General features: G+C 41.8%; 1 protein-coding gene across 5 annotated transcripts in view; it reads right to left on the reverse strand.

The window, feature by feature from the left end:
• Positions 1-23,748, reverse strand: part of CA8 (carbonic anhydrase 8) — an 82,030-nt gene extending 58,282 nt beyond the window's left edge. For 4 of the 5 annotated variants that reach the window (XM_005215441.5, XM_059893226.1, XM_025001552.2 and 1 more), the window contains exons 1-3: positions 23,345-23,748; positions 21,681-21,872; positions 11,547-11,671 (exon numbers count right to left, since the gene is read on the reverse strand). In XM_005215441.5, coding sequence (XP_005215498.1) covers positions 11,547-11,671; positions 21,681-21,872; positions 23,345-23,444 — 417 coding nt within the window. In that variant the 5' untranslated portion in view covers positions 23,445-23,748. 5 annotated transcript variants of the gene reach the window in all.
• Positions 23,749-24,622: the final 874 nt, after the last annotated feature.

The raw sequence follows: 24,622 nt of genomic DNA on the forward strand, positions 1-24,622 counted from the left end.
CACATACCAGCTGGAAAACCAGGCCCCCAGAAGGAAGAGCCCCAGGGCTCTCCATCACCTAAAAGAATACCCTAATTATCTGTGTAACCGAATAGAATCATACATTCTATTATGCTTATTGGGGTATGACCACAGGCCTATTGATAATTGTCCATTGTTAACTACCTAGGCCTAAGGCAAATGAATCACCGGTTAACTTTGATTGTACACTTCTTTTTCCTTTGTTCAGACTAGTTTCAGGGAATTTGGGGAGGTGGGTTTGGGCACCTAAGCTTAGGGTATATAAGGTTTTCACAAAAACTGGTCGGGGTCCTCGGCTGAGAGGAAACTCTGCCTCGGGTCCACCAGTGTAATGAACTGCATTCCACTATCCGCATTGTCCTTCTGAGTGAGTTTGTTTCCCGAAACACGTGACTACAACCAGAGCAGTCTTCCTGCTAGGGAACAACAGAATCAGAAAGTCCAGTTTCCCATAGGATTCATGGTACATTGCTCCAGATTAGACAGTGAGTTTCTGTTGTGTGTAGTCTTAAGAAGCTAAAAGAAAAAAAAAAAAAAAATGTATTCAAGCACAGCAACGCAGTGGCCAGGGCAAAATTATCTTACTAATAACTTTACTGTGTCATTTTGATCTATCGCTCTTAAATCCAAAAAGAAAAACAACTAGGAAAATGTAGGCGGTTTTTATACTGATTAAGATCTCATGAAATTAAAAATCTCGTAGCATCCTTCTATTCAATTAGAAGTTTTATCACACTGTTACTCAACTATTTTATGCAGGAAATAATTACTTGCTTTTTACTACAAAAGAAGCCAATAATATAAATTCTAGTGCATATGCACATATAGCAAGCATAAAGAGATGTGTCAGGAAAAATGACCAGGAAATGTCCTACTAACTGGACTTGTAGAAGATGATATATTCAGGGGAGGCACTGAAGGAGGAAATAGAACGGGTTCTATCTTGAAAGCAGGACTCCATCTTGGGCCAGACTGTGGACTTTGAGCTATATGTCCAGTATCTATGGAAATGACATACCAACTGGAAAACCAGGCCCCCTGGAAGGAAGAGCCCCAGGGCTCTTCATTGCTAAAAGAATACCCTAATTATCTGTGTAACTGAATAGAATCATACATTCTATTATGCTTACTGGGGTATGACCACAGGCCTATTGATAATTGTCCACTGTTAACTACCTAGGCTTAAGGCATATGAATCACAGGTTAACCTTGATTGTCAGGGAATTTGGGGAGGTGGATTTGTGCATGCACACTTAGGGTATATAAGGTTTTCACAAAAACTGGTCAGAGTCCTTGGCTGAGAGGAGACTCTGCCTTGGGCCCTCCAATGTGATAAACTGCACTCCACTATCTGCATTGTCCTTCTGAGTGAGTTTGTTTCCTGGGACTCGTGGCTACAACAGCACTAGTGGTAAAGAATCTGCCTGCCAATGCAGGAGATGTAAAAGATGTGGGTTCGATCCCTGGTTCATGAAGATTCCCTGGAGTAGGGCATGGCAACCCACTTAAGTATTTTTGCCTGGAGAATTCCATGGAAAGAGAAGCCTGGCAGGCTACAGTCCATGGCACTTAGCACGCACACAGGAGTTTTAAAGGAAAAAAAAAAAAGACTTCAAACTTTTTTCTCCATTCATAGTCTCTGCATTTCTTATCTGTAGAAATAAAAAAAAAAAAAAGCTTTTGGTTTCGCTCTCACGGTATTTTCACTAGATTTTTATCATCACAACCACAATGACATCCCCCATCTCTTCCTAATGATAGGAAATACGTACTGAAGGGTTTACTCTTTGCCAGCCTCTGATCTTAGGCTTCCCTGGTGGCTCAGACAGTAAAGAATCCGCGGTGTGAGAGACATGGGTTCAATCCCCGAGTCAGGAAGATCCCCTGGGGGGAGGGCATGGCAACCCACTCCAGTATTCTTGCCTGGAGAATTCCCATGGACAGCAGTTCCTGGCAGGCTACATGGGGTTACAAAGAGTCAGACACAACTAAACTACTAAGCACAGCACAGCCTCTGATCTAGTTTCAAGCCCCTTCTAAGGATAGGAACATCAAGGCTGTATGCAGTTTACTAGCTTGCTCAAGGCTGCAGAGCCTGGATTTGGATCCTAGTTTTCTGACTTCCAGCTACAGCATCCTGACCCCTCCCGCGAGGCTCCACTGTTACTGGAGGCAGCAGCACCGGAGTCAGGTTCTCCGGTTGCTTTTCTGAACAAAGACCTTTCCCAACTCTTCCCTACCATCTAAACTCTCCTGTCCTGTCTCTCACTGATCCTAATGTTGGCCAGGTTATCCTACTTACGCTAGCCTACAGCTACTGTAATAGGGTTGTACCTAGCATAGTGCCTTCTGCATACTAGTTGACAAACATTTCATCTGGCTGACAATCAACTACATCTTAACATATCTGCTTTCTAATAAATGCCTTCAAGTCTTCCTCTAGATATATCCAGAGAAAACTATAATTTGAAAGGATATAGGCCAGTGTTCACCGCAGAACTATTTACAGTAGCCAGGACATGGAAGCAATCTAAATGTCTATCAACAGACAAATGGATAAAGAAGGTGTGGTACACATATACAATGGACTATTACTCAGCCATAAAAAGAACAAAATAAAGCCATTTGCAGTGACATGTAAGGACTTAGAGGTTATTATACTGAGAGAAGTTAAGTCAGACAAAGAAAGATACATATTACATTGCTCACACGTGGAATCTTAAAAAAATGGTACAAATAAACTTATTTAAAAAACAGAAGTAGAGTCACAGACATAGAAAATAAACTTATGATTACCAATGGGGAAGAGGGAAGAGGGATAAATTGGGAAATTTGGATTGATATATAAACATAAGAACGCTGAGCACCAAAGAACTGATGCTTTCAAACCGTGGTGCCAGAGAAGACTCTTGAGAGTCCCTTGGACAGTAAGGAGATCAAACCAGTCAATCCTAAAGGAAATCAACTCTGAACATTCACTGAAAGGACTTATGCTGAAGATGAAGCTCCAATTCTTTGGCCACTTGATGTGAAGAGCCAACTCATTGGAAAAGACTCCGATGCTGGGAAAGATTGAGGGCAGGATGAGAAAAGGGTGACACAGAATGAGATGGTTGGATGGCATCACCAACTCAATGGACATGAGTTTGAGCAAACAAGAGTCTATTTTTTATTGGAAGGCCATTTAAGAGGATATGTGTTTTACTAGAGGATTTAGATCTGCTGCTGCTGCTAAGTCACTTCAGTCATGTCCAACTCTGTGCGACCCCATAGACAGCAGCCCACCAGGCTCCTCCATCCCTGGGATTCTCCAGGCAAGAATACTGGAGTGGGTTGCCATTTCCTTCTCCAATGCATGAAAGTGAAAAGTGAAAGTGAAGTCGTGTCTGACTCTTAGCGACCCCATGGACTGCAGCCTACCAGGCTCCATCCATGGGATTCTCCAAGCAAAAATACTGGAGTGGGTTGTCATTACCTTCTCCATTAGATCTGTTAGAACCCAATTTTGAATATTTCTAGGGACTTTCTCATGGCCCAGTGGTTAGGAATCCACCTGCCAATTCAGGGGGCATAGGTTTGATCCCTCATCCAAGATCCCACGTGCCTCGGGGCAACTAAGCCCTTGAGCCACAACTACTGAGTCCCGTGCTGCAACTGCTGAAGCCCACACACCTAGAGCCCATGCTCTGCAGCAAGAGAAGCCGCCACGGTGAGAAGCCTGTGCACCACAACTACAGAGTAGCCCCCGCTCACCCCAACTTGAGAAAATCTCCGCTCAGCAATAAAGAGCCCGTGTGCTGCAAGGAAGACTCAGCACAGCCCCCTCCAAAAAGGATAGCTTCTGTATTAAAAAAATAAATAAACATTTTTTTTAATGTCTACATGGAGCAAGTATATAGCCACCTATAAATACATTATATATCATATTCATTTATAGGAACTAATTTTTATTTTGCACAAATTTGCCTTTACATGGTAAAACCAGCTACAATATTAATCCTTCTTTCAGTTAGTTTAGCAAGAAAAACCTCCCATACATTCTCAAACAATGATAATGAATAATCTACTACGAGAAATCCTTATAAATGTAAAATTGAAGGTAGGTTCAAAGTAACTACTTTAAGGTCAAGTTAACCTTACACAATTCTGTTTCAAAGAGGAAATGGCAAACTGCCATATCACGTGGTGCAGCCAAAAGAACATTTCTGTTTGTTCAGCACTATAATTTAATTTCTACTCAGTAAACTGAGATTTCTGCTCTAAATACATTTTAATAAATGGAAAAAAAAATAAACATGCTGAATCAGAGCAGGAGGTATGATTTTTATGGACTAAAAAGGCAAGTGTTCATTAGAATTCAGGAAATATAAAATCTGTTTTTATTTTTCTTTACCCAAATGTGAGAGGGAGTTCCCCATTAAGACCACTGAAGAGGCCACAGCACAAGGTTCTAATTTTTCCATCTGACTATCCAAGAGGCTCAATCTACTAGTCCTGTGGATAATTCCTGGATACCCAAATGATCATAATCATTACAGTTGAGAGAATTTTTTCTGGTCAAAACGATAACACCACCCAGAGAAGCTGAACATTCAAATGTGAAATTGCTTCCTTTAGTGTCAGTCTTAACTCTTCTTATTGGCAAGATTCCTTTTATTTCCCATAAAGCAACCACAATCCCAAGTATTAACTATCATGGCAAATAAACTGCTCTCAAACTAGAGCTTCTTTTCATAGTAAGACTTGGCTTTGGTGAAAAAATAAAAAAGCATCTCTCAGAACAGAAGTCAGTTCACAGATCCTGCGTATCCTTTGCCATTTCCTGCAACATCAGCTTCCTCTCCAGATCTTTGGGAGCATCTCAGGAGGGGTGGGGGGAGTTGATGGTCCATTAAATCCACCCCAATTCTCAGGAGGTTGCAAGGTTGCTCCTTGGAGACTCCTGTACCTTCACAAAGGCCCTCTGAGTTTTATCTTCATAGCCCATAAGGCCCAGGCACAAGGTCACAGTTTCACTAGAATAGAGCAAGGTTAAAACAAGCCCACCTTGGACATCCCTGGCTGTCCAGTGGTTAGGAATCCACCTTTCAGTGCTGGGGATGCAGGTTCAATCCCTGGTCTGGGAACTAAGATCCCACATGCCTTGGAGCACAGCCAAAAAAAAAAACAACCAAAAAGCAAAAACATGCCCACATCTAAATGTGGGTGCATGCAGACATAAATGCCAGGGGCAGTGGAAAGGGGGACATAGACTCTGGTGTTGTCTCCTTCCATCTAAGTCAGCAAAGGCAAGACCAGTAGTAAAGGATAATTCTTAAATGGAGCATTTAATTAACCAAAGGACACGCTTCTACATCATGGTTTCCTATAAAGTGCTCTGTGACCCTCAACCTTTGGGAGCCTCAGATTTTTCTGAGGTTAATAAGAGTTTAGAAAGTTACTTCAGTATAACTTTTCTAGGTGATCTCTAAAGTTCTTCTTACACATAAAATATTTGACCATATGCCTTGTATGTCTAATCCTCACCATGGTCTAACTCACTGAAGTTGTCCTGTTATACTTCCTTGGAAAGTCGATGGAAGTCTATTTTGGAAGAGACTGACAAACTTAAAGCTCAACTTGGGATGCCTGTGGAAATCAAATAACTTGAGAAGATCATCAATTCACTATTAACCAATGAAACTCTTCTTGCTATCTCCTCAGGAAATGAATAAAAATCAACATCTTTCTGTCAAATAAATATGCAAGTGAGTTGAAAGGCAGCACCCCAAAGGTCAGGAGTTACTCACTCAAAGAACACTTAAATGGTAGACACTACTATTTGCCTGAAAACAACAGAAGAAATGTGGGATATCTGGAGATCTGGGGCATTGAGGGGACGCGGTATAATATTCAGGATTGGCACTTTATTATAAGATACATTCTTCATAGTGTTTTGTTGGCCTATTTTACAACCAGGGTCTGACTCTTCACAACTGAAGACTCTGCTCAGGACTTCTCTGAGGATCCAGTGGTTAAGACTCCTCGCTTTCAATACAAGGGGCACTAGTTCAATCCCTGGTCGGGAAACTAAGATCCCATGCCACACCATGTGGCCAAAAAGTTGGGTTTTCTTTTTTTGATTTTAAAAAAGGACTTCTGCTTCATACAACAGATCTTTATCTTATGCACTCAACTTTCCATAGACAGCTGGTATGTAGCTCAGTTCTCACTGAGCCCTTGAGAGTACACAGAGCAAGAGCTTCTTTTGTCTATAGTGTAAATAAAGATAAGAGTCGGCCCTACAATAGCTGTGTCTCTGGATAATTCACTCTCAAAGGGTAAACTTTTAGGTCCAAAGGGGACGACAGTCAAACCCAAGCTCCGATCTCCTGCTGGTGTGTGGGCAGGATCGGTGCCCATTCTGATAAAACCACCATTCATCTGTAGTGAAATGAGGAAAACGGAAATAACCCAGGGAGGTTTTTTAAAGTTCAGTAGATAGATAGCTGGTGAGACGTTGTGGTATAACACAGGGAGCCCAGCCAGGTACCCTGTGATGACCTGGGGGGTGGGGTGGGGGGAAGGGAGGGAGGCTTAAGAGGGAGAGAATATACGTATAATTACAGCTGATTCACCTTGTTGTATGACAGAAATCAACACACATTGTAAAACATGTACCGACAATTCTACATGCAGGGCAGCAAAGGTGACACAGATGTAAAGGACAGACTTTTGGACTCAGTGGGAGAAGGAGAGGGTGGGATGATTTGAGAGAATTGCATTGAAACATATGCACTACCATGTGTAAAAGAGATGGCCAGTGCAAGTGTGATGTGTGATGCAAGGCACCCAAAGCCAGTCTCTGTGACAGCCTGGAGGGATGGAGCGGGGAGGGAGGTGTGAGGTGCGGGTCAGGATAGAGGGGACACATGTATACCTATGGCCGACTCATACTGATATATAGCAAAAACCATCATGCTATTATAAAGTAATTATCCTCCAATTCAAATAAATAAATTTTTTAAAAGAAATATTTAATGTGAAATCAAAATAAATAAATAAAAATTCAGTCTATTCAACGTATAGGCTGGTGTTTATCCTGAGACCTTACTCTTCCTACATTTAGTTATTAAATTAGAGATTCTCTCTTTGCAAAATGATAGGGAAAGCAGAGAGCTAATATTATTATTTGAAGGAAAAAAAATAAAACTTAGCCATACTATTGATCTCTCCATTCCCCAGATTTTTTCTTAATTTTGCTGCTCTGGCACAAAACCTGAATGCCTGGAATGTACTCTCCCATAAAAGTATGAGTGTAGTGATCCCTGTGTGAAGATTAATCGCAATTTACCAGGAGTTAAATGTTTAAGTGGCAAATGTTAAATGTTAGAAGTGGCAAAGAACATGACGGTCTCCACATATAAAATGACTAAAACACAACTCATATCCTGAAAGTTGAATTTGAACTTAAATATCTGGAAGTTTCTCCATTAACTGGATTTGAAACGAAATTAATATGAATACAATAAATAATTCTAGTGATATGGTGGATGCACCAAGGATAGAGCTAATCACAAAATTCATAGAGTATTAAAGTTGATCATCAAGAGCTAAGACATCCAATGACGTCCAAAGAAAATACGAAGCTTCTACAGCCACGAGAAGGACAGACAGGAATTAATTTGACTGGATCCCATACTTGGCTTAAACCAACAACCTTCTACTCACATTTGCTGTCTTGATTAAATATCATGACGCAAAATATCCACACAGTAAGAATTCAAGCTGGTAGACATCACCCAGACGCTTGTAAAAATAGTTAATACATTGCAAACCCATTATGTTTTAGGTAACAGGAAGAAAAATGCAGCACAATTTTCTTTTCTCTTGTTAAGCACTGTCATTTAAGCAGAAATCTGGAGTCTTCATAATGGAATTTAGTTTACAAGATGAAAACATGGCAAGAAATGTCAGGCAGCCGTGAAAGCATGCGTGTTTCTGAAAACTGAAAATCTCAAGTAGGAAAAGCAGAAAGGACACGCTTGATCCATCTTGCTGAGCACAAGAGCTGCAGTTTAAATTGTCTAATGTCACAAATTGCGTTAATTTTTGAAGTGATGTGGCTGACTACTAGTAGTATCAAACATACATTCAGGATTACTTTTAGGCCTGTATTTATAATTTTAAAAGGGCTTCCCAAGTGGCGCAGTGGTAAAGAATCCTCCTGCCTACGCAGGAGACGCAAGAAATGAGGGTTCAATTCTTGGGTGGGGAAGATCCTCTGGAGTAGGAAATGACAGCCCACTCCAGTATTCTTGCCAGGAAAACTCCATGGACAGAGAAGCCCAGTAGGCTATAGTCCAGGAGGTCACAAACAGCTGGACATTATTGAGCACACACAAATAATTTTTAAAAGTCAACAGGCAAGCTTGATGAATTGCTGTTCAAAAGCTATCCCCATGTTATATGCAACAGACAAGGTAAATATTTGTTTACAATGTTTGTTGAATAAACCGTCCATCTAAATTAAAGTAAAATAAACAAAAAGGAAATATATATTGAAATATCTTTTGGAGATTAAAGTCAGTCTTAAACTTTAAATAAGATAGAAAAAGTATCCTAGAAAATTATTATTTTTTAATTATGTACCCCAAACAGTACCTGGTCCCCTCACTCTCTACTGTTCCTTTGGCTATGTCTTTATATTCCAAATGGATGGCAGTTCAGGACAGGGGGATGGTGGCAATTTATCTACCTATCTCCACTTAGGCATCTCATTCCCTCCTCAACTATTCTAAGTGGAGTCCTTCTCTCTTTCACTGAGTCAGCCCTCTCCTCCTGAAAACCCAGCTTACCCTTCACAGCCTCCATTAAAACAAAACAAAACAAAACATACCTGACTCACAGTTACCTCCCTCTAACTCTGTGCACCCACGGCACTGACACACTCATCAGGACCCAGCACTAAAAACCAACATCAGATGACCAATAGAAGTACTTTTCTCAGGACTGGATCAGAGATAATCTGGGATAACACAGAATTCAAATATTATTCATCATCTATTTTTGGAAAAATGACAGTCAGTAATTCCATCATTCTACACATAAAAATATTTCTGCAGAAACAAAACCAGAATTTAATCTCCACTCAGCACAAACCATTACCTGCGCTTAATGGACCAGGACAGTTAAACTTTCATCAAGTAGCAGGACCAGTCTGAACATTTGATCCGGAAGTTCTTTTTGACTTTGGGGAGAAAAGCATATATCGCTGACTCACTTAAGCGATTAAAACTCCCCAAGGCTGTAAGTTCTGTGTGTCACAAGCAAAGTCACTGAATCTTCATCCAGAAGTTGGTGCTTTTCCAAGGACTCCCATCTCTCCCTAAATTTTTGATTAGACCAATATATCTTTGAAGGCTGGTTGAAATGGAGAAGCTTTTCAAACACAAAGAAGAGGGCAGGATGACAGCCCAGTGTCTTCCTGTCCCTCCACAGCCCTCGGCTACTCTGCAGATTTATTTGGAATTGTCTTTGGTCCTCTCTCTTCTTTCATATGTTCTGGCATGAACTCTTCCTTCTCACATTGGATGGGGATAGGGCAGCAGCAAGAGGTGACACAGAGATGGGGTGGAACTGTTTCAAGGCACTAGACGTGAAAGGATGTCTGTGGGCACTGAGGGAAAAAGCCCCTAGGAAAGGTAACATTTGAAGACCCAACGTCGCCCATCAAGGCCTTAAAGAAGTATCTCCTGTTATTGTCTTCAGTATCACATACCACTTAGGACTTCCCTAGTGGCTCAGACGGTAAAGCGTCTGTCTACAATGTGGGAGACCCAGATTCAATCCCTGGGTCAGGAAGATTCCCTGGAGAAGGAAATGGCAGTCCACTCCAGTACTGTTGCCTGGAAAATCCCATGGACAGAGGAGCCTGGTAGGCTACAGTCCATGGGGTTGCAAAAAGTCAGACACGACTGAGCAACTTCACTTCACTTCACATACCACACATGCTATTCAACACACTGCAATTGGTTTTTTCCCTCCATCCTCAAAACACATAATATTTTTTCATTTAATATTTCTTTAAGACCCTGAGTTTTTTTAAGGAAGGGATATTTTGAGCTTTCAAAATAAAACTTCTTTAATGATTATTCAAGCAACATTGAAAAATATTTTCTCTGATTTCATTCTTTAAGGTATATGTATCACTTATATAAACAGTAGTGATTTCCAGGCAATGAGGTAGATATGAATGTGGCATCTGGTCATGAGCAATTCCACACTGCAGTACATGCAGCTGGGAATGATAGGAAGACTGGCATTTTGATGGCCCCTCAAATATACCATTACTTGTCACTGATGGGCTATTTCCCAGGAGAGAACTTTGGTCCGTATAGAAAGAAATATGAACAACAGAGGCATCCTGTCAATTGCACCAACATGCGTTGTCTCGATGTTCCTGGCACTGGACTCAATGTTGGAAGGAACCCAGAGAGTGAGAAGGAGACTGTCTTAGCTTGGGCTGTAATAACAAATTACCATAGACTGGTAGCTTAAACAACAGAATTTATTTCTCACAGTACTGGAGGCTGAGAAGTCCACAATCAGGGTACCTGGTGAGAGCCCGCTTCCTGGCTTGGAGATGGTCCTGTGTCCATCACCCAGCAGTGAGCAAGAAGAAGCAAGCTCCCTCTGGAGTCCACGAGGGCACTAATTCCATTCATGAGGGCCCCACCCTCATGGCCTCTTCTAATCCTAATCACCTTCCAAAGGCTCCACCCCCTAATATCATCGCATGAAGGGGTACAGTTTCCAACATATGAATTGAGGGGGGCAGTGGTAAATCACAAACACTTGAATCCATAACAAGAGCCCACAGTTAATGAGAAGGACTCTTTAAACACTAACGGTTACAATGCATGAGATCAATTCCTCAGCAGCCATCTATCAAGGAAACTAGGAGCACAGAGGAGGGAGAAATTAATTCTGCTTTGGGAAGGAACTCAGAAAGAGTCCCATAAAGAAATGACATGCTAACTAGATATTGAAGAAGAGCAGGAGTTGACTAAGAAGGTAAGCAGGAGAGTGACTTCTTCAGACAAAATAACTCTCTAAAAATCTCTCTCTCTCCCTCTAATTACTTGAGATGAATAAATCAACTCACCAATTTTAATCAGAGCTAAACTAGACTTTTAATTACCATTGAAGTTTCTCCAAAAGTTGTTTTCTGTTTATCATCCATTCATAGTATCCACAAAAGTGACCTGGTGAATCTATAGAATTTTTACAATAATAATAATACAATGATGAAACTTAACAGCATAGATTACCTTTATAACCAACAGCCCATGGGCATTCTCCAGGCCCATTAAGGCTAATGGGAAGTTTCTTCTGCTGCCAAAAGCTTTTTTATTTTAATACAAATTGATCAAATTCAAGAACTACACAGCTACTTGGAAACTAAATCATTTTCAGTAAATCACCAAATACTCTACATGAACAACAAAGTTTTAGTGCTGTTCAAGCTGATTTGTTCTTCTTACCTCCATGGGAAAAGCTTTGAAATTAACTGTGTGCTCAGAACCACGCTGGTTTTCTCTTCCCCAGTGAAATCTAACTTCATACAGCTCAAATTCATGTCCTTGAGGCAATGGACCTCCTGATAGAACTGGAAAAAGAAAATAAGTTCTACTTAATTACATCTCAAACACATTCATCGGCACAGCATTATAAACATTTGGGGACATTTTTTGCCAAGAGGTCTCATAAATTCTACAGATTAAATTCACATAGCCAAAATGAGGAGAGTATAACTACTTTGGGATGAATTCATACTATCATCTTGATACAGCAGACATTCAGAAACTCTAAAATACTTGAGAATGACATGTATATGTTAACTTCTTATATATTTTAGGCATAGGAGCAGACAGGAAATAAACACAGCAGCTATCACAGTTTCCCCTGAGACTTAAACTTAGCATTGATCAGGAGACAAGAATATGACCTGAGTCTCAGACTGACCAATAATTTTCTATAGACTTATCACTAAATTAAACATTGTTTATAGATAATCCATACACAAGCACACTTTCAATTGAGAGAACAGATGTTAGCTGGCATAATTACCCATGAAGCCAATTATTATTAAGCCAACCTGGTTTTTTAGCAATGAAATCACAATTTTTAAAAAGCCATCTATCATCCAGTGTCACATAAATGCAAATAAAATAAAACTGTGATAAAATATTCACAATATTTAAAATGTTAAATTTTAGTTCCATGGGGCCCTGTCTCTGTGTCTCACTTCTGGAGATAACCTAGAACTCCGTCCCAAACAAGGGCACTCTGAAGGATGATGGAAAATACATCTAGTCTTGAAGCAACAAAACACTGGACAGGGAACCAAGATCCCACTTCAAGCCACTGCTCGCTGCTGTCTCCCTAAGATCGAGATCAGTCTCCTGCTTGCTGCCCCCCAGCCTGCACCATCTGAAACGGAAGCACCCTTCACCCTACGTGTCTATGACCCGACCTAAGGCTTTGGGGCATTCACGGGGTAGGATGGGGGGGGCACGATTCTAACACTCCACTCTTAAAAAAGAGCAGAAAATTGTCTTGGATGAGGCTTAGCTCCACAAGGCTAAGCAAAAAGAAACGGGAGCATTGTGAAACAAAAAGGATTAAAAATACCTTTGCCCAAAACATTTTCATCAGGTACACACACACACACACAAACACACACACAGAGTTTCTGAAACCGTTACAGAGCAGTTCACTAGTATTTTCTTACACAGCGGATGAAGCTGATCCTGCTAGTGACTTCAGGGGCAGAAAAGAGAGCTCTGAGCTTCACCTGTACCTCCCACCTGCCTAGTGGCCAATATTTCCTCAGATTAAAACTTGGAAATTGAGATGATATTTTTAAATGCCCTGAAAATCCAAACTGCACAGATGTATGTTTTATTGAAGAGAAGTTCCGGGCCCACAGGGGTTTCACTGAAAAATACTTCAACAAATACTTTTTGATCACCTACACTGTAGTAGGTATATGGTGTTTAAGAGACATGGATGTTGTCAAAACAGACAAAACTCACTGGCTTCATGGATCTTACATCCGCTAGGATGAAATGCAAATGTATATATTTATGAAGATCAGACTTCTACTGTGATATTTATTTGGTCATTACAGGGCTTCCCCAGTAGCTCAGACAGTAAAGAATCTGCCTGTAATGTGGGAGACTCAAGTTCTATCCCTGGGTGGAGAAGTTCCCCTGGAGAAGGGAATGGCAACCCACTCCAGTATTCTCGCCTAGAGCATCCCATGGACAGAGGAGCCTGGTGGGGTCGCAGAGTCAGACAAGACTGAACAACTAACACTTTCACTTTTGGTCATTACACGGTCCTCATGCTTAAGAAAATTCTAATGAAACCAGATCCTCAGGGTCTTTCATTCTATGGGGTTGAAAGGAACACAAAGAAGGGAAGCGTTTTAACCAAGCCTGGTCCCCAGGGAGAGGTGACAAAGGGGAAGCTGTCAGCCAAGAATTGGTTCTGGTACCATTCAAGCTGCAGACAAATAATCCAAAGTTAAACCACACTAAAATCACAGGGCCGTGCAAAGCCATAAAAACTGACATATCCTGAATTCAGAATTTTATGAGGTTCCAGGTAAAAGCATTACCCGTTCATCCCCCACAAATGATTGTGTTTACAGACTACAAATAAATAGCAGCTCTATTTCACCCATCTGGCAGCATCCTCTCAAAGCATTATTCTTCCTTTGGACCATTTACTTGCTCTACAAGAAACTAGTCATACCAAGAGAAGAACACTTATCCTGCATTTATGAATATCAAATTTTGCTGAGTGATATTTTGTCACTCTATGGCATCACTGACTCCATGGACGTGAGTCTCAGTGAACTCCGGGAGTTGGTGATGGACAGGGAGGCCTGGCGTGCTGCGATTCATGGGGTCGCAAAGAATCAGACACGACTGAGCGACTGATCTGATCTGATCTGATCTGATGGCAGGTTTATTAGTTGTGGTATCATCACGTTCAATAAAATTACAATGAAACATGAAACTCACACTGATGATGTGCTGCATTTCCTGAGAATAACAAACTTGTGAAAAGGACACAGGATACACTGTTACCATTGCTACCACCTCCCTTGTCTTGAAGGCTTTTTCTCTGATAGGCATGGCTATTACACTTATAGACATAAAAGAGTTCCTTTCAGAAGCTTCTGCAAAATTTGAGAATCCCATAGAGACGTGACACATACACACTCCCCTGAAACTATCTAAGCTTCTATAACCCTTTGCTGAAAACAGATTTGCCAGAGAGTTCAAAGGTTGAGTCCCCCTCATTTCATTTGAGTTCAACACACATGTTTTGAGATGGACTCCATGCCTGGCCATGTGCTGACCACTGAGTGTGTAAAAGGAAGGATATAGCCTTGCACTGGCAAAGCATTCTCAGTGCTGAAGGAACTAAAAGTGATTCCATCGGGGCAGAAGGGAAAGGGGTTTCCCCAATGGCTCAGCAGGTAAAGAATCCACCTGCAATGCAGTAGATAGGAGTTCAATCCTTGGGTCAGGAAGATCCCCTGGAGGAGGAAATAGTAACCCACTCCAGTGGGTTGCTATTCTTGCCTGGAGAATACTATGGACAGAGGAGCCTGGTGGGCTACAATCCAAAGGGTAGCAAACAATCAGACATGACTAAGGACAGAAGTAAAAAAGAAAAAAAAAAAAGAGCAGAGGAAAATGCACAAGGCAGTCAGAACCCAGCAGGATCCAAGCCAAAACCAAAGGTGGGGGTTTGTGGGGGGAGGCGAGCAGTTAGAAAGTAAGTCAGGGAAGACTTTACGGAGGAGGTGACAGCTAAGCAAGTCTTATGTTATGTTATGTGAAGTCACTCAGTCATATCCGACTCTTTGTGACCCCATGGACTGTGGCCTACCAGGCTCCTCAGTCCGTGGAATTTTCCAGGCAAGAGTACTGGAGTGGGTTGCCATTTGCTAAGTGTAGAAGTGAGAAACTATACTTTAGAAGCAGAAAGAAGAGGCTCAGAAAGACTCAGAGGTGGGAAATGGCCAGAATGGGTGCCAAGAGAATAAAGTCAGAGTTGTCCAATGGCCAAAGGCAGGCCTCAAGGTATGAAATTGGCTGGGCTGGGGTGGGCAGATGGCAGGCCATGCAGACAGGCTGGAGTTTATCTTGGAGAATCATCACTAGTTTTTAAGCAGTGGGCTAATATTTTTGCATTTTAAAATATTATTCCCAAGTCTGGGACTTTCCTGGTGATCCTGTGGTTAGGACTCTGTGTTTCTACTGCAGAGGGGGTACCAGTTCCATCCCTGGTCTGGAAACTAAGATCCTGCATACCATGAGGCACAGCCAAAGAAAAAATGGGATTAAAATATTACTCCTAGGTCTGCATAGATGGTAGATCAGCAAAGTGCAAGCCCAACTGTTGAGAAAGCTGCAGCCATAGCCAGACAAAGACAGCATGACCAGGAGACAGAGCCTGATGGAGTCATGACCCCAAATTCAGGAAGACCAACACCAATGACCCCTGATGCATCCCCCAAAGGATGAGAGGTCCCTAAAGTTCACTCTCTATAAGTTTAATTTATTTTTTATTGAAGTATAACTGCTTCACAATGTTCTATTAGATTCTGCTGTACAACAATGTGAATCAGCTGTAAGTACACACATATCACCTTCCTTTGCAGCCTCCCTCCCACTCCCTTCCCTCCCCTCTAGGTCATCAAAGAGCACTTCTCAATAGGTTTAAAGATCTTATGACCTCAGTTTAATTTTTAAGGAATCCGAAATGTATTCATAAAACATTCTAAAAAAATAGTATTAATCAGTTCTTTTAACATTTGAAGTCTTCAAAGCAACAATCAATATGTTTAACAGTCCTTAGCTTTTAACCTATAGCTTTATTGCACATTAAAGAATAAATATCATCAGCTCATAAATGCAGTGCTAACATCAAACAAGAGGGAGAGGAGGCCAGTTAAGCAGGGTCTATAAGCAAAGTGAAGCAGATGAAGATGACAGTCCAGATAATTTAAGTCCCCCAGAGTCAGCTAATAATAAATATGATCATAAAGAAATTCAAGTTTTGCTCTCCTAGTTGTCCTCATTTACACGAACTTCTCTAAGAAGAGAAAAGATAATTTGTATTTCAGGTAGTAAATGATCAATAAATATGTATTCATGGAGGGAGGGCTATCATTTGAGGACCAGCTGAAGGAACTAATTATGTCTGGAAAGGAAAAATAGCAATTTCATGGTATGATCTTGTAGTCAGTATTTTAAAGAACGTCATGTGGAAGTACAACTGCAGGACCTCCCTGGTGGTCCAGCCCGCCTGCCACCATAGGGACACACGTTCGATGCCAGGCCTAAGATCCCACATGCTGCAGGGAGACTACACCCGTGTGCCGCAGCTGCTGAGCCTGCACGCCCTACAGCCTGTGTGTGTTCTGCAACAAGAGAAGCCACCGCAATGAAAATCCCATGCGCCACAACTAGAGAGTAGCCCCATCTGCCACAAGCACAGAAAGCCTGCAAGCAGCAAGGAGGACCCAGTACAACCAAAAATACATATTAAAATAAAATTTTAAAAATAAAAAAAAGAAGAAAGTACAATTACATGTGTTCTGTATAGGTCCAGAATTCCACAACAGAAGCGATGACGGAGATCCCAGGACTTTTTGATGTGGTTTCACTCGAAAGCAAAATGGATCCTCTCTCAGTGAGGCATGAATATCTTTTCCTGAGCTGTTCAAGCTGAAGACATGCAGCTACTGGCCAGAGGGTCTGAGATCGGGGGCTGGAATGGTGGCCTCCTGGGGGTCAACCCATTCAGTGAATCTGTGATTCAGTCACCTTCCTAATCTCATCTGCTGCCTTATTGTATCACCTACACAATCAGACTATTTTCTTCTCAAAAAGAGGGTCGAAGAGGAAACTTTGAGAAATTCCATCAATTAATGATAATGGGGGATGAAGAACTGGCAGAGGAAAGGTAGTCAAAATTAAGAAGAAACATCCAGAGCTGGTGCGTCATAGAGACCAACAGGAGAAAGAGTTTCCAAAAATTCCACTGCAAATGCAGCAGAATTAACTTACTATAAGGATTTTAAAGTGGTCCTTTGATCGTGGGATGAGGAGCTTATCAATGACCTTGGTTTGGGAACTTCCAGCAAGAGGTCTGGAGTGAAATATTTGTGCTCATGACATCTCTCAAATTTAAAACCCCAGATAGGGTTATTAAGGGCTTCCCTCATAGCTCAGTCAGTAAAGAGTCTGCCTGCAATGCAGGAGACCCAGGTTCGATTCCTGGGTCAGGAAGATACCCTGGAGAAGGAAAGGGCAACCCACTTCAGTACTCTTGCCTGGAGAATCCCATGGACAGAGGAGCCTGGCAGGCTACAGTCTATGCAGTCTCAAGAGTTGGACACGACTGAGCGACTAAGCACACTTATCTAAGGAAACTACACCATAAGGATTATGCTAGAAGCTTTCACTTAATAAGTGGAAGTATTTAAATTATACTACAGTTGTCGTAACTTCTTTTAGTAATTCTGTACTCTTTTTTAATACAAAACAAAAAAACATTTAAGACTTTTTATATCGACCATTTTTAAAGTCTTTATTGAATTTGTTACAGTACTGTTTCCATTTTATGTTTTGATTTTTTGGCCACAAGGTATGTGGGCTCTTAGCTTCCCAACCAGGGATCAAACCCACAACTCCCTGCATTGGAAGTGAAGACTCAACCACTGGACCACCAGGGAAGTCCCCCCCAAAAAAATTTTAATTGTGCTTATTCTGCAAACTTTTTATTAAAAAAAAAAAAAAAAAAAACAGGATCCAAGGAAACTTCAATGCATTCCTACCAAGTGAAAGAAGCCAAGCAGAAGCCTGTAAAATGTATGATTCCAACCACATGACATGAAAAACACAAAACTACAGAGCCAGTATAAGGATGGCCACAGTATTGTGATCGCCAAGAGCTGGGGAAAGAGACAGAAGAACAAAAGGAACACAGAAGTTTTAGGGCAGTGAAACCATTTTGTGTGATATTACAATAGTGGACACATGTCATTAAACATTTGTTCAAGCTCAAAAACACCAAGAGCAAACCCTAATGTAAACTATGGACTCTGGGTGTTGATGAGGTGTCAATGTAGGTTCATTAACTGTCGATGTACCCTCTGGTTCTTTTTTCACCTGCGAGCAACAACCAGCATACGGACAGCCAGGTGTGAGCCATCACACGGCTTCCCCCGGAGAAATCCATAAACCTACAAAGGCTCCTGCAACAACACAGCCTGCTCCTACATAACCGCGTTACTGTGACAGCCACCAGACCTCAATCTCTGCCCACATGCAGAGCCTCTAACTCGACTTTTAGACCCATTACTAAACGTGAACAAAGCCAAAGATCACTGGACATTTGAGAAGAACCTCCAGCATAAGACAGAGAGACCAAAACAAACAGAAGAAGAACCCCAAAATAAAACAGAAACAGAACAGGAAAAAAGATCCTGTAATCAAGAAATAAACACTGGTAGTTTTTTTTTTTAATTTTTAAAATTCATAGAATAAGCACCACATTTTAGAAATTAAAAATTTAAGAACAGATTAGAGATAAATATACGACAATTAGAAGACAAATACAAGAGAGTAGAAGTTTAATAGAAAGATATAAGTTGAGGAAATCTAACAAAATAGAAGAAAAAAGACTAAAAAAAAGAGTTAATGGAAAAAGAGGGAAAAAACAGAAAACTTCTCAATTAAATAATATAAGAAAGTTCCTGAGAAATAAAAGACAATTATCTTTTGATTTTGGGGCCCACCAAGCACCCAGCACACAGACACACGAGGTATCTAAATATTTACTCTCACAAGGCCTTCTTCTCAGCAAATTACTAGGAGATGAACTGTGGGAGGGAATAAACCAAAAACTCTCTGAAAGGAGGCAACAGTCTCAAAAGAGGATCACATCATCGAGCAAACATGGGATTGAACACACAGACGGTCAATGGACTTCTTAGGCCTGAGATCTAGGATGCTGCAGGCAATGGCAGTCCAGGTGGGCTGGAGGAGAGAAGGGTGGATATGAGGGACAGAAGGACTTCAAAGGACTTTCTGAATGTCTTGGGAGAAGATGTGCCTGCCAGCCGTCAGAGAGTGTGGAAATGAAACCATGATGGATAAACAAAAAATCAAACAAAAATACACTAACGCCAGGGGTGGGGCCCCCCACATTATTCAATAAAGGAAACAACATAGCCTCAGCTGGAAACAATATTTGCACAGTCATAATAATAAAAACACTGAGCTAATTTAAATAACAACTATAATTTAAGTATACAGGGATGATGAGGGGCAAAACTTCCATGTGCTCAGTTGCTCAGTCAGGTCCAACTCTTTGTGACCCCATAGGCTGTAGCCTGCCAGGCTCCTCGGTCCATGGGATTCTCCAGGCAAGAACACTGGAGTGGCTTGCCATTTCCTCCTCCAGGGGATCTTCCCGACCCAAGGATAGAACGTGGGTAAATATAAACTGCTCCAGACACATGTTTCTTTCTTACTTTTTTTTTTTTAAGTATGGAGAAACACTGAAAAGGGAGAAACAATTAAGAAATGACTGACTGTAGTGGAAGAAAGGAGACAGGCATCTGATGGAGCAAGGTCTTCAAAGAGGATGGAGGAAGGGGTCAGAGTGTGTGCGCCAAAACAGGCCCAGACAGAAACACAGACAACTCTTCCTCGGTGGTCAGGGGAGGACCGTGTGGGCAGAAAAGTCGAAACAATGCTTGATGGGCTCTGTTTGGGGGTGCAGTAGGGGGCCACAGAAAATTGTGAATGCTTGAGAAGGCACCAGAAAAAACATGGCAAACTCAATCTGATGGAGTAAATTTGATCTTCAAGCAGGAATGAACACAAACTGTCTTAATTGATAGCATTTGGACTTGTTCATTCCTCTACACTCTTGTGACACTTTTAGAACACCAGGTTGCATTTACACTGACACCATAGAGGACTATGTTGTCATTAATAGGAATCTTCAAGAACCATCTTACCCATCTGTATACAAACCAACACTCAGTCACCATGATGCCCTGATGTGAAATGCATGTTAGTTGTATAGATACGTAAATGTTTATTTACAGAAATGAAACAGTATGTCAACATAACCCAATACACTTTACAGTGTAATACCAACATTACCTTAATATGTTTTTTATGTCAGGACAGTCAGCATTCAATAATTTTATTACGTATTTTAAAATTAATACATGATGTCCCATCATAGCCCTCCCCCCAAAAAAACCTGACTTAAGTTTGAGTTTATATCTGACTCTGTCTCTTTGACTACACCTTAGATTCTATTTTGGGAAATATCCATACCTCGTCTAGACTCAGAGTAGCTGGGAAGACTCTAAATTAAAGCTCAGGAATATTCACAATGAATAAAATATTCATAGTTGGAAATCAATACCTGCCCTGTCTAACATTAAACTGAAAGATTTTATGGCTTGAAATATCAAATTTATCGATTCAGAATTAATTTGAGTACAGTTGGTCTCTGTTTATTAAATACTTCCCAATATTTCAACACATTCCTAGTTTTACATTCTTCCCATGGAGTATAGTTAGTATTCACTATGAAAAGCCAGAAATTAATGCTAATTTTAAAATATTCTGCTCTCCTTTCCCCCTATATTTAAGCAAAAAAGCAATTTCCTTGGCAATTATCCAATAGTTTTTCTAAAAAACATTTCAGATCCATTTCAAATAGGTTCAAAAGGGAGGAAGAGAGTTAAAAAAATAAAAACTAAGAGCTTTGTTTGCCATTTAAATCTTTCACTGAGTTTAGAGACTGATTTTGGCTGCTATTAATTAAAATTCTTCTTGCCATATTAATTACATTTATATTACTATTAATTATATTATATATAATTATATATTAATATAGTAAATTTAATTTGAAAAGTCTATCTTGGATGCCAAATTATATCAATAAATGCTAATCTTCAGTTTTACAAAGCAGTAAGACAGAATTATAATTATCTAAATGATTTGAGCTAATCAACACTTTGGACAAAACGAAGATTCGTATACTTGTGTATGTTGTTGCTCAGTCGCCCAGTCATGTCCAACTCTTTGAGACCCCACGGACTGCAGGACTCCAGGCCTCTCTGTCTCTCACCATCTCCCGGAGTTTGACCAAGTTCATGTTCATTGCATGGTGATGCTATCCAGCCATCTCATCCTCTGACACCCTCTTCTCCTTCTGCCCTCAATCTTTCCCAGCATCAAGGACTTTACCAATGAGTTGTCTGGAGCTCCAGCATCATACATTTGTATATACTTTTCCTCAAATTTCACAGAGCTGGAATTTGACCAACTAAGGTTGTTCCAATAACATCATATAACATGGGACAACCAACTGACACCTTCATAATTTCATCCTTGCAAAATGTTTCAGAAAATAATTCCCCCAAAAAGCATGCTACGGTATATAAAGGTATCCTGACAATAGAGCTAGGTTAGTCCTACCATTAAGGTCATGCAAGCTAAATTAGTTTGGCAATGACCTCTAGTTTAATAAGAAGCACACAGAAACATCTAAAATACCTGATTTCGACTTCAGGATAACCTGAATGGTATGCCCGTCATTGGCGACCTCACAGTCCCGGCAGACCACATAATTCGGGGAGAGGCGGATATCCAGCAGTGAGGGGTCATATCGAGCTTCTCTTGAATTCAAGTTAATCGGAGACTGGTACTCCCCATTAGCATCCGGAAACACCAAGCCCCACTCAACACCTGAGGACAAAATGAAGCAAACTTAGAATGGATTGAAAAAATAAGTTACAGCAAACTTTAACATGTGAAAACTAGTTTAAACATTGTTTATGATCCTTGCCATTATTAAGAAAGCAATGACTACTGTCGCTTTATAGAAGACATGGTATTAACAAAGTGTGTGCATTTTTGCATTCATAGGTTGAATGATCGAATGTTATCAAATATCACATTCAGAGTCCCAGACTAACAAAATGTTCTATTTGCCTACATAGAGGTACTAATTTATGGCTCTAGGAAATTCAGATCATCTTTAAGTGATTGGAAAAAGAAACAATACCACAAAAATTTCCTCTGTTCATTAGTGCAATTATGTTAAGTACTTGGAAAATTCCTGTAACTTTCAGTGTTCCTAGTGTGAGTCAAAAAATAAAAATCTAATGCTAGTGAGTAAAAATTTCTTAAACAGTAGTTTGAAGTGTGCATATTCATATATACAGGGCTTCCTGGGGGGCTCAGGGGTAAAGAATCCACCTTCCAAGCAGGAGACATGCGATCCCTAGGTTCTGTCCCTATGTTGGGAAGATCCCCTGGAGAAGGAAATAGAAACCCACTCTTGTATTCTTGCCTGGGAGATCCCATGGACAGAGAAGCCTGGCAGGCTGCGGTCCATAAAGTTGCAGAGTCAGACATCACTTAGCAACTGAGCACACACACACATACTCCTATATACATATATATATCATGCAAATATAGATAATACTCTTTCCATATTTGCATAATGCAAGTTATAAACTCTACATTTGTTGCAGATATGTAGTCAACATCAGCACCAGTTGTTAGCTCCATCAGGAGTCCTACACCTTCAGGGATACATTTTAGGAAACTAAACTTTTTTATACAAGGTCAATCCCCATCTTGCCAGGCCCACTGATTCAGCTCAAAAACTTAGGACTTGTTCAGAAAAAGTTGAAAGGTGTCAGCATCCTTCTAGAAAACTCAGTAGCTCAAATAGATACTTTCTCCCCGCAGGCAAGCAAGAAACAGTTTCACGGACGCGATAAGAGACAAGAATCTGGAAAAGAGTGAATATATGCGTTTGTATAACTGAATCTCTTTGCTGTACTCCTGAAACTAACACAACGCTGTAAACCAAAGAATTTTTTTTTTTTTTTCAAAGAAAGAAAATAAGAGTTTCAGTAACGCTGCATTCTCAAGGTGTTCAGTAACAGTTAAGGCTGCTCTTCTGGCTACTAGCCAGATGGAACTGTCACCAACGCAGCCTTCGGGCTCGCCCACCGGACTGGGGCAGATGCCAACCGCTGCCCGGCACCAAGGTCGGGCTCCAGAGAAGCCCGCTCTACCCGGAGCACCTGCTGCCCCTAAACGGGCCGGGGACCCACGTGAGAAAGAGGGGCGGCGGAGGCGCAGGGAACTCGCCAGAGCAGCGGGACCCACCCCGCGGGCCAGCCTCAGGACGCGCGGCGGGTTACCTTCCTCGTAGCCCCACTCCACACCTTCCTCCTCTTCCTCCTCATCCTCCTCCTTCTCCGGGAAGGCCACGGAATCTTCGATGAAGCTCAGGTCAGCCATGGGGAGGCCGTGAGTCCCCTCGGGCTCTCGCCGGCGGTGCCTGCGCGCCCCTGCAGGGCGAGCGCTCCGGGGCGCTAGTGGGTGTGAGCGGTGAAGTGTGAGCGCACGTTCCAGGGGGAGCGCTCCCGTAAGTGTTAGCGCGCGTGTGTGAGAGGGTGATGAGTGTGAGCGGGGATGAGTGTGAGAGCGTGCGGTGAAGGGCAATGTGGATGCGAGCACGCGCGCGTGCCAGGCGGAAGTCTTTCGGGCGGCGGGCCGGGGACTCTCGACCCGATTGCAGCAGGAGCGCAAGAGAAGCTGCGGCTCAAGGAGCGCGAGCAGGCAGGTTATAAACCCGACCGGGGCGGGGCTGGCACGGGAGGGACCGCCCCTGCGCTCGGGCCGGGCCTGCGGTGGACCGCAGGGAAAGGCCGGGGCTCCGGGCCGAAGCCGTGGAAACGGCGGACCCCGCCCCCAACGACACACACACCGGACCCCTCTTCCCCGCAACACGCACACACCCCGCTCCCGCGCCTTCCTTCTAGAACCCCGGGGTCTGCCCTGAGCACCCAGTGCGCAGAGCCTTGGCCAGGGCTCCCTACCCTTATGTATTGTCATCTGACTCCAGGAAATACCACAAAGAACGAAGGGGGTCGGGAGAAGAGAAATGAATTACCCCGATGAGAGAGGGCTTGAGAACCCCTTACCAAAACCAAAAAACTTTCCCGCTCCGAATCTTTATCATTGAATATTCACTTTTTAATTTAATTCATCCTTAGAGACCAGTGGAAACGAGTACAGAAAAATTTCCAGGAAGCCTATAGTTCCTACAAATATTTAAGGGAAAAAAATTGTTTTAATCTAGAGAAGTAATTTAGGGAAATTTTTCCATTTAAAAAAGGCATAAGGAGTGAAAGGCAATAAAAGAAGGCTGTTTAGTTTTATTTCAAGCCTGGGTTGCTGCTTCGGACGCAGCTGGCTGTGTACACAGCTCCCAATCGCCCAGGGAAATCGTGTAAATAATGAAACACACATATTACATAACAAACAGGAACTTTCCTGCTCCGAAAAGTCATCTCTTGAATATGCTCCTCAATCCAGCGTGAATGACTTCAACCTCCTACCTAGGACAGGTTAACCTCGCATTTTTAGGACTGTGTGCCTAATACAACCCACACCAGTATTCTTGCCTGGGAAAT

The sequence above is a fragment of the Bos taurus genome, chromosome 14, assembly GCF_002263795.3.
Source record: "Bos taurus isolate L1 Dominette 01449 registration number 42190680 breed Hereford chromosome 14, ARS-UCD2.0, whole genome shotgun sequence".
NCBI classification, from domain to species: domain Eukaryota; kingdom Metazoa; phylum Chordata; class Mammalia; order Artiodactyla; family Bovidae; genus Bos; species Bos taurus.